Below are 10,573 nucleotides of genomic sequence, written 5' to 3'. Positions count from 1 at the left end.
CACCCCCCAGCCATAAACAAAAATTACAAGGAGAAGCTACAAATATATATATATATATATATATTTGTAGCTTCTCCTTGTAATTTTTGTTTATGGCTGTGACCTGACAGGAGGAGTTTTTGGAAATCTTGGAATATTACACTCCTTAACGTCAATTATAGACCACAACATTATGTGGAACTTTGCATCCAATTGTGTAGCTGGGAATATAGGGCTAAAGAATGAGGCTCTGAGGCATACTCAGCATTCAGCAGATTGCTCAGACGATGAAACCTCTTCAAGAACCAGCAGGGAGGAGGGACTTGAGTGCCCAATATGCTGGGAATCTTTTAACATTGTTGAAAACGTACCCTATGTTCTATGGTGTGGCCATACACTTTGTAAAAACTGCATACTAGGACTACAATGGGCTGTTGTGAAGTTTCCTACTTTGCCGCTTCAGCTTCCACTGTTTATAGCTTGTCCCTGGTGCAATGTGTTATCCCTTCGTTTGGTTTATAGAGGGAACCTTAAGTTTCCTCGTAAGAACTTCTTTCTTCTCTGGATGCTCGAGAGTATGAATGGTGACAGAACAAAGTCTCATAATTCATCTTGTGGGGATCATCAACAGACAGCCTGGTCATCATCTACAAAATTCTTAGGAAGTACAGCAAGCCAGTCTAACCGACAGAGGGGACAGTATGTTCATCACCCAGAATCATCAGGCTCGAACCATGATCACAATCACATTAGTGGTTCTCTTGCTATTGAGAGACTTCATTCTTCTCTGCGCAAGTCTCTCATTTTCTTTGTTCATTTGACAGCTAAGTTCCCTCTGGTGGTTATATTTCTCCTGATCATCATGTATGCTATACCTGCCAGTGCAACTATCTTGGCCTTGTACATGCTCATCACCGTTGTGTTTGCTCTCCCATCTTTTCTAATTCTGTACTTTGCATATCCCAGTTTGGATTGGCTAGTTCGAGAAATCATCACCTGATCATGTGGTACCATAAACATTTGTGTTGCAAAGCAGCAAATCAGTTGAGTGCATCTTAATTGAAGCATAATTTGACGACATTTCTAGCATCAGTGCTCGTTGTAAATTCTTTCATGGTGTGAAGAGTGCAAACATGTTTCAAGTCATTTTAGCCAAGAATCATCTCATATCATGGTATTGGGTATGCCATTTAGCAATTGTCAGGTTGTAATTCGTTTTCTACAATAGCAACCATTCTCCAACATCTGAATCAAATTGGTTCTAGTCATTGTTAATACAAGTAGTTTTGATCAGGAGACTAGCTGTTCTGTATTTCCACAATATCTGTAATCTGTATCATCATTTGGGAACTACTGTCTAAAGATTTTGTGCCTGTTCTTTTGTATGTTTACTCAAATGGATGCCGAGTTGTTTTTCTCACTTGCTCTCTGTTATGTATCTCATCTTTGTTTGTATGAAAACACAAATTGCGTGATCCTTTCTTTACTTTGATTTCTACTCCTTATATTTAAGGTTTAAAATGCTACAATCTTCGCAGGAGTTAAAAATTAAACGAGGAAGTGAGAATTCTATAAATGTGTACGATAGATATATTTTGTTTAATGATTTGATGTAGACATTTTAGTGCAAGTTTTTACTATTCAGAAGTGGATTCACTTGGGAAAAGATATTGTAGTATCTCAGATGAACAACATTGGGTTGATTCTCAGAATATTAAAGTTTCGTAGGAACAAGTTATGCCTCGAAGCACAACTTTTTGAGTTCGGAAACTAAACTTGAAATTAAACTTACACCTGTAGAAATTAAGCTAAGGCATAACATTAATATATGCTTCTGTACTCTGTGGAAGCTGCCATGCTTGAAACTTGTAAGGCATAATTTGTGCCTTGCGAATTTCTTTACCTTGGAAAGTATTACTTGTACATTTACGCCTTTCAATTTTAGATGTACACAACTAGACAATTAGACACACCCATTCTTTTCAAGTTTGAACTGATTTTTTTTTGTTTTTTCTTGATATATGGTAGATATATCCTAATAAAGAAAACAATTTACTTTAGTTAAGTAGTTAAATAAATTATTAGAAAACAGACAAACAATTAAAAAATTAGTTTTTGAGTTGATCCATTGTTTATTTGAAACCGACAGAAACAGCCCGTTTGTTGATTTGACCCATCAAAATTTAGTTGAATCCATCCATTTGATACCATCATAAAGAAAGATAGCTATAGGGTGCTATTTGGAGCAGTTTACAATTATTTCAAATTTGAACTCGAAAACTATATATATATAAAGAACCAATGAAAAGAATAATAATAATTTCAACAAGGGACCTGATTACTGTTGAATGTAAGAAGTACAGCACATAGAGTGGCTATTGATTTCAACAATTTCCTGCTCCTAATTAAGTAGATATAATGTTGTCTTTGCCAAAGAAGGGGTATAACACTAATTGAGGAAAGGCCATATATGTGCTCTATCAAGGAAATTAATCATCTTTTTTTTTAGGTAAGCTAGTAAATATGAATTGGACTAACCATCATGCATGGAGTGTGGCATAGGATGCATATGAATAATAATAAGATTCTTTACTCTAATATAAGAGGTTTTGAATTTGAACACCTTAAAATTTGTGAATATTAATTTATTAAGAAGAATTAGTTGGAGGTTTTTCTTAATATGAATTCAATTAATCAATCAGTAATATGATTAGTATTTGGCTAAGCTCATAACTCACTTACCCGTTTGATAAACATTCAAAGTGCTTATAAATCAGAACTAGTCAAAAGTTATAAGTTGATCATCCCCAACTTATAAACGTTTTTTCATTTGATCAAATACTTAATCATTTTATCCATTAGATTTTAAGAAAATAACTCTCAAAACAAAACTTTTAACTTCCTCTTCACTCTATATTTGTCATTCTGCCTTTTCTTTAAACCAATCTTTTAAATTAAAACTTTTTATGAAAAAATAATTAAGGATATTTTAGTTATTCTAACAAAAGAGTAATTTATCAACATTATTTTATCAAACATGTTCTGGTTTATAAACAGTTTTAGTACTTCTATTCAGCATCTATTTACAATCAACTAATCTAAATGAATTTAAAAAAAGAGAGAATTCATGGGGCCTGTGAGTTGAACCATCCTCATCTAAAACCTCATTCACCAAGTGATCAGATGGTTTGTTGAGATAATTAGAGGAGAAAAGAAACAAGTAAACTAAATGAGGTTCAAGTGGCCCTTTGAGGCCCCTAGACATTTTCCCCACATTGCTTTTGTCAAGTCAAGAGGTTGAAAAATACATGTGATTAGAGATCTCAACTCTGAAACCAAAGCTTTAAAATATAAGACTATATGCCTTTATGTTTGCCCAAACCAAGAAGAATCCAAGGAGTCACAACCTCCCCCACCCCACCCTAGCTTTGGTGGAGTAGGGGCAAATTACAAATTTTCTAATAGAAATTAGTAGCTTTAATTTAGATTTTTTTAATTCTGTTGAATAATTCACTTAATATATGCAAAAAAATAAAATATTCGAAATTCAGTAAACTATATTTTCTATGATCAAGAACTCATAAACTAAAGATCCTAACTCTGACCTCTATAACGATGGAATAATCCACTTGTTCGAAATTTCCAAGAAGGTGCCTTGCCATCCCATGGTCCTGTTTTTTTCTTATCATTAGTCATTGTATTACCACTTAGCATATGATTTTCAAATTTCGGTGTTATGATCCTTTTCCCCCATCATTTTGAAACGTTTTAAAATATTAGACATATTTAACAATAACATTATTATATCAATTTATACTCTACAAGATTAGATTTTAATGTTATGATTTATCAATGACACTATAAGTTTCAACCATTCCTTTAAAGTTTTCTTTGTCTACGACTTATATAACATTTAGATAAAGTTTCATACTTGCATTATGAATGAAAGATCTTCTTTCTTCTTCTTTTTTTTCCTGAAAATTGTTATGTTTCGAATCAGAATAATTAGTTAATCACATGTAGTCATGTTTAATCAAACACGGTGTGACTTTGTTTTAGATCTAAATTAATAAATCTGACAATTAATTAGATATTGAATCAAAATCTTTGGCATCCATTACGGGACAAAAACAATATATTACTTACATTGTTATAAAATACATTATGATATTATAATTTGTTTTTTCAATTTTTTAAAAATTTAATATGGATTATTCCAACAGCAAAGTAAGGAAGAGAATCGTTCACTGGATTGACTTTGGATATATGTGCAGAGAAAGGGGTGGTTGGTTAAATTTGGCACACCAATCAATATGACTATTTATTTTTTATTTTTTAAAAAGGAACATTACAATAATAATCTTAGTAATACTTTACTTTGTGAATCCAAAAATTTCGTGTTTTACAAATTTCACTAGTCAAATACATACAGCGTTTACTATGTACATAGTAAATATATCAGTCATGTGAGAAACAAAATAAATTACTTGCTTTGTAGTGGATGAGATATTTAAATCAGTGGCATAGACACATTTAATTCATGATGGTTAATCAAATATATAGATCAAAAATTATTTTTTATACATATTAGTTAGATCTTGAATATTTTAAACGAATTTTTTGACCTCACCTCTGACTTCAATAATGTTATTAAAATAAACTGTTTGCTTTGTTGGTACATGACTACATGTTAGAGATATGCTTTGCCAGATAATGAAGAAGAGTCGTCAAAAAAACATAGGGACCTCCATATTTTGCCCTAACAGTTCAACTAGTAGAAGTGTAGAACAAACAAAAAGAAAGAAAATAAACCAAGGGAATGGGAATTTAATTATGAAGAAATAGAAAGAAGGTTCATATTTTAAGCCAAATATTTTTTTGTTTATTTTTATTTATCCATTATATTAAAAATAAAACTTCATTTTTACTCGTCCTCTTTAGTATAACGAGAGAAACATAATACACCAATTAATATGAATCATGGTAAAACATGCACTTTTTTTTATTTTTTAAAAGGATATGCAAAGTTTATACATAAATACAAATGAACGAACATAATATAAAAAATATTTTCCTAAATAATAATTATGGTGTTTAAGTTAATTTGCATGAATTTTGACTATTTAACCATGTACCTATTAGCTTACAATGTTATGTAGATACTGAATAATCTTAATGTGAAAACTTAAATATCAAAATTAATTATGTTTAATAGATTTGAACTCTAATTAATCTTCTACGTAGTGATGGTCTGCCATCTGCCAAGTTCTTAGTAGTCATAAGTCAAACAAGATATAAAGAGTGAATCTTACTTATTTCATTGATCTATGGACAATAAATAATCAAAATAATATAAGATTGAACGGTAATATTACCTAGTTCGATTTATAAATTTGAGGAGATTCGATAGTTTTAACTTTTAACTCATGTCATACATTTATACTAAAAAATTAATTAAAAATATATACATAAAAATAATTTATTTAAACTTCAGTAAGGTATTTCTTTTTTAAAATAATAATCATAATCTCAAATTTTAATTCAATTGGACTTCTTTTATTGGTGATAAGTACGTTAAACAAAAATAAAATAAAATTCCATTAATAGGATATTACGTGGAATATTGAGGAGAGGACTTTGTTTTATTTTCCCTTTTTCGGGCGGTTCATGATTTCAACGTTTTTCGTTTTTGGCTCTTGACACTAAACAAACAGTCCCTAACACGCTTTCTGTAACAAAAAAAACCCACTGCCTCTTTTTTGAGAAGAAAAGTTTAGACGTCGCTTGCACGATCGCTGTTGCTGTTGCTGAGTAGATTACACAGGTGAGATTTTCTTTCCTCTTCGATCTATTTGTTATTTGTTTAATACTATTCTGTTACTTCGCTTCGAGATTAAGCTTCCGTTTTCGCTTTGTCCTTCAGTTATTATAACCAATTTTTAATAAGACACCTGTTTGTGAATTTTATATTGGATTCGCGGATTGGGATTATGTGTTTTCTGTAGCTCTGTTCAATAGTTTTCGTTTAGCTGGAGGTCGGTTTTCACAAGAGGTAGCTTATTTTTAATATTTCATGTTTTTTTTTTTTTTTTTATTGAGTTTGATTATCTAGCATGCTAAATCGATCAATGGTTGATACTGTAAGTCTGTAACTGCGGGGATTTTTTGATATTTTGGATTGATGGACAAAATTAGGAATACTCTGTTTCTGTAGTAAAGATCAATCAATCATTAGTAGAGGTGTTTTTTGTTTTCCTTTTTGTATGAATTTATATAATGACTCGATTTTTTCAGGATCTTAGCGATAATTTTAGCCCAGTGTTAGGGACCTTTGGTTGGAAGTGTGTGTTCTGCAATTAGGTAGTACAGTAATTCTTGCTGGACAGACAAGCTTGGTGGAATGTGTCTGTCTTCTCAATATTTTTGGTTAGATATGGATTACACCTAATATATTAGATGAAGACTTTTGAGCTTTTCTTTTTGTTTCTTTTTTCAAAACGAAAGAAAAAAAATTATTGTCAAGATCTAGAAAACAAGTAGACTGATAAGTGCGGTTACCTTACTGCTTACTGGCTTCTTGGGGCCTTTCCTTCGTTCCAAATAGAGAGTATTAGGGAGGGGAGGATATAAGTTTCTCGTATTGTTTATGTTTGTGATGAACTATATTTTGGAACTTGGAAAGCCCTATATTCAGGTTTTATCTTTTTCATTCATTTCTCTCCTTCCTAGCTTAATAAAGCAAGAAATTGTAACTTATAGTATTTCAATAGGCATTGACTGATGGCTCATGAATTACCTTTTCTAACAATCATGTAGCAGTTGCTGACTCAAATTTATCACAGTTTTTGGTTGTGTACATTTTTGGGGACACTAGAATGTATCCTAGAAGCCTAGGATCTCAAAGGAGCATTAAGTAATGTATACTGTATAGTCATTGTATTTATAGACCTCCTATTCTGAATTATCCAAGTAATAGTGTGAGTGGACATGCTTTTGGAATCCAATGCTTTGCATGTTAGAAACAACTTTTTCTTCTCTTAATTGGGGGTTTAACTTTTGTGTAGTCCATGCTTCATTTTACTGCTGACCTAATAGATATTTTTCTTCATGTTAACATATATATGTTTATGGTGCCAGGGTTTTGGAATTTGAATCTTGATGGCTGAGGATAACACAGATGAACTTGCGAGTCCAGCAACAAGTGTGAAGAATGACTCTATGGCTGAGGATAACACCGTTGAATTAATGAGTCCAGTAGCTAGTGTGAAGAATGACTCTATGGCCGAGGATAACACTGATGAACTAGTGAATCCAGTAACTAGTGTGGAAAATGACTCTGCTGGAAGTGAACCAGATAGAATCAGCACAAGAAAACCAGGATCTTTGAGTAATGCACACAAGGTTCTTCCCTGCTATCGCAACTCCTCCTCTACATCTAATAATGGAGGTAATACAAGAAGGCAATCCACTGGGAAGTTGCATTCTCCTGACAGTGGACAAGATGTTCTTCCTCATTATCTGAGAGCTTCCACTGGTTCTTGCCATGACTTCTGTAAATATGGCAAGAAGCATTCCTCTGAACCAAAGCCATGGCATTCTCTATCAAAAAGAAAGAACAAACTTCCTGCTGATGAGCAGAGTCCTGCACAGACCTTGGTGGGAGAGGCAAAAAAGGGGACTTCGGTCAAGCAGAAGCCTTCCACTCCTCCAGGGAGTGTGCTGGGAGAGAAAAAGAAGGTGACTGGAGTTGAGCAAAAGCCTTCCACTTCTCCAGGGAGTATGCTGGGAGAGGCAAAGAAAAGGATTGTGGTCAAGCAAAACACTTCCACTACTTCAGGGAGTAGCCAGGGAGAGGCAAAGAAGGGGATTTTGGTCAAGAAAAAGCCTCCCACTCCTCCAAGGAGTATGCTGGAAGAGGAAAAGAAGGTGAATGTGATAAATCAAAAGCCTTCAGCACCTCAGGAGAGTATACTTGAAGATGAAAAGAAGGTGGCTGTGGTTGAGCAAAAGCCTTCTTCTCCTCCAGATAGCATACAGGGAGGGGTGGATGAGGTGACTGTGGTTGATCAAAATTCTTCAGCTTCTCTGGAGAGTATGCTAGGAGAGGGAGAAAAGGTGACTGCAGTTGAGCAAAAGCTTTCTACTCCTCCAGGTAGTGCGCTGAGAGAGGGAAAGAAAGTGACTCTGGTCAATCAAAAACCATCCGCTCCTCCAGGGAGTATGCTAGGACAGGGAAAGAAGTTGAATGTGGTCGATCAAAGACCTTCTTCCAAGGTTCACTCTCTTGAACCCTCAGAAATGATAAAGAAAAAGGCACCGCTGCCACCAAAGAGTGTTCATTCTCTGAAATTGGATTCCTCAAGTTACAAGATGCCAGAGACAGAGAAGAAAATGAAATCTGTTTTGGCAAAGCATTCTCCTCCTGAGCAGACAAAGCTCAAAATGGTAAAATCTTCATATAAGATCTTAGGAGGTGTAGATGCAGGAGTCAGAAAAGTGGGTGCTGTTAATTCTAGAAAACAAAAAAATGTGTCTAAAGTATCTGCAGAGAAGTCTTTGAAGATCCCAACTCTTTCATGTTCTCCAAAATCTTCCTCCGTTAAACCTTTGATCTTGAGGGCAAGAAACAGTATAAGCCTTAAACTGCTGTCTCCTCTGAAGGACCAGAACAAGATGCGGAGAGATGGAACCAACAAACCAAAGTCTTCCTCCCAGTCACAATCACATTCGTTGTCTAATGAAGAGGATAAAAAAGTTGTTAAGTCTGCAGGCAGTGCATCAGGTAAATACACGTCTAGCAGCAAAAAGTTGTTACACATAGCGGAAGCAGAAACTGATGGGAAAAATCAGAAAAAGACATTGAGGAAAGGCAAGACAGCTGTTTCTAATGATTATAATCCTTCAGTGGTGAAACTGAAATTCAGGAGGGGTAAGGTAATTGATCTCCAGCCAGAAACCAGCAGCCCTAGGAGGCTGACATTTAGATTGGGACGACATATGGGTGAAAGCCAGGACAGTAATATAAGAAAGAGAAATTTTAGAAAGAAAGGAGTTGATGATGACAGAAGTAATACTGTCCTCAACTCTGGAAAAATTGTTTTGAGGCATCAGGATGTGCAGGAAAAGAAAGATGTGCAGGGTTTGTTGAATAATGTGATTGAAGAGACGGCGAGTAAGCTTGTTGAAACCAGGAAAAGCAAGGTTAAAGCTTTGGTGGGAGCTTTTGAGACAGTGATTTCCCTCCAAGATAAACCTTCTACAGTCACAGTTTCTTGATTAACAACCATAATATTTTAACACATAGGAGCAATTGCAAATATAGTGGATGATATAACTTTTCTGACCTGGTTTAAGTATGTTTGTCGTGTTTCTCATTCTGACTCATCGTCTTAACGATTTCTTGATGGCTTGCTGGTTCTGTTCTCTTGATTGAATAAATTCAATTTCATCTGGATGCATCTACTTTGAATTGTGAGATAAAGTCGCGCAAGATTGTGAACTTTTTATCACTTATGGAGGCTGTGATTGTGGTGTTAGATCTTAGATCAGTGGGTGTTCGGGTATATTAAAATTTCTATGTTGGGCTGGTTGCTCAGTGAACATATATTGCTGTTGGAATCATTTAGGTGGGATTTGTTATACTTTCTGTCGAATAAGTGCATTGAAGAAGACGGAGCATGTGAAAATACTATGCAGAAAGTGTCGTCTGTGGTACTGGTTTGACATTGTGCTTATATACTGTTTGGCGTGTTTGCTATAAGCTGTAGTGGAAAGGAATCTGTCTCTTGACTGCAAAATTGACTGTTGTTTTTCATCCTCTCATATACAATAAGATATAAGTAACAATCAAATGCAAATATTGTATTTCAAATAACCATACAATACCACCCAAACAAGTTACAATATCTATGTGCATCTTTTGTTTTGGTAACTTAAACAACGGGTATATTAGGTCCCTCCTTTGTTGAAAGCTTGTACATTTCAGCTTAAAGAAGCCACTTCAGTTTGATAAACTTAGATATATGTACTATCTTCACCTATCAATCATAACATCTAGCTAAAGTTGAGTCACTCCTTGTACTTTAGTGTAAAGTTATTTTTTGAGTTTTCCATTGATGCAAGGATGAAGGTGTGATTCCAACTTCCAAGTATCACTTTTCTGCTGGACTAACGAACATAAATTCAAGTTAAATTAGTCCAATTCATTCATCTTTCTCTATCTTTTTTTTTTTTTCCTACAAAGAATAAAAATTAATCTTTTCCATGTTTCCGTTGTCGATTGGCCATTGGAGGAAAGAGTTACTAATTTTCTCGCCCAATTGGAGATAGATTCAATATGGTCCTACAATAATATTGGAACAATACATAAACATAGTTTCTAATATTCAAATATAGAAAAATATATATCTCTAATGTAAACGCATATAACAAGTCATTTATTGTTTAAATTGTTCACAACTTTTTTTTCTTTTTCAATTTTTTAATTTACAAAATAATATTCAAATTATGGTTATTTGTGAAAATACTTGGGAGGATTCGGGTTATCGTATCAATGGAATTGGGCCGTACATGTGATGTTGACAAGCCCAAGTCG

At 34.1% G+C, this 10,573-nt stretch overlaps 2 protein-coding genes across 6 annotated transcripts in view; both read left to right on the top strand.

Moving 5' to 3' along the window:
- The window catches only part of LOC102594483 (uncharacterized), a 3,250-nt gene extending 1,851 nt beyond the window's left edge, over positions 1-1,399 (top strand). For 2 of the 3 annotated variants that reach the window (XM_006338335.2, XM_006338334.2), the window contains one exon: positions 111-1,399. In XM_006338335.2, coding sequence (XP_006338397.1) covers positions 173-979 — 807 coding nt within the window. In that variant the 5' untranslated portion in view covers positions 111-172 and the 3' untranslated portion in view covers positions 980-1,399. The remainder of the gene's footprint in view (positions 1-110) is intronic. The other variant, XM_015306817.1, reaches the window with a different exon arrangement.
- A 4,248-nt stretch (positions 1,400-5,647) lies between these two features.
- Positions 5,648-9,884, top strand: LOC102593716 (uncharacterized). 3 transcript variants are annotated; one of them, XM_006338331.2, is made up of 2 exons: positions 5,648-5,803; positions 7,117-9,884. In XM_006338331.2, exon 2 carries the CDS (start codon positions 7,138-7,140, stop codon positions 9,253-9,255), a length of 2,118 nt encoding a protein of 705 aa, XP_006338393.1. In that variant the 5' UTR covers positions 5,648-5,803; positions 7,117-7,137; the 3' UTR covers positions 9,256-9,884. The 3 variants fall into 3 exon arrangements, with proteins under 3 accessions (XP_006338393.1, XP_006338394.1, XP_006338395.1); XM_006338332.2 differs by lacking the exon at positions 5,648-5,803 and adding an exon at positions 5,879-6,014; XM_006338333.2 differs by lacking the exon at positions 5,648-5,803 and adding an exon at positions 5,879-6,031.
- The last annotated feature ends 689 nt before the right edge of the window (positions 9,885-10,573 follow it).

The sequence above is a fragment of the Solanum tuberosum genome, unplaced genomic scaffold (genome assembly GCF_000226075.1).
Source record: "Solanum tuberosum cultivar DM 1-3 516 R44 unplaced genomic scaffold, SolTub_3.0 scf00004, whole genome shotgun sequence".
NCBI lineage: Eukaryota > Viridiplantae > Streptophyta > Magnoliopsida > Solanales > Solanaceae > Solanum > Solanum tuberosum.
The sequence above is the reverse complement of the archived record's forward strand: the minus strand, read 5'-3'. Positions and strand labels throughout refer to the sequence as shown.

What these genes read in the sequence shown, in the direction of transcription:
- LOC102593716 (XM_006338331.2), top strand. Translation starts at nt 7,138, where the DNA reads ATGGCTGAGGATAACACAGATGAACTTGCGAGTCCAGCAACAAGTGTG.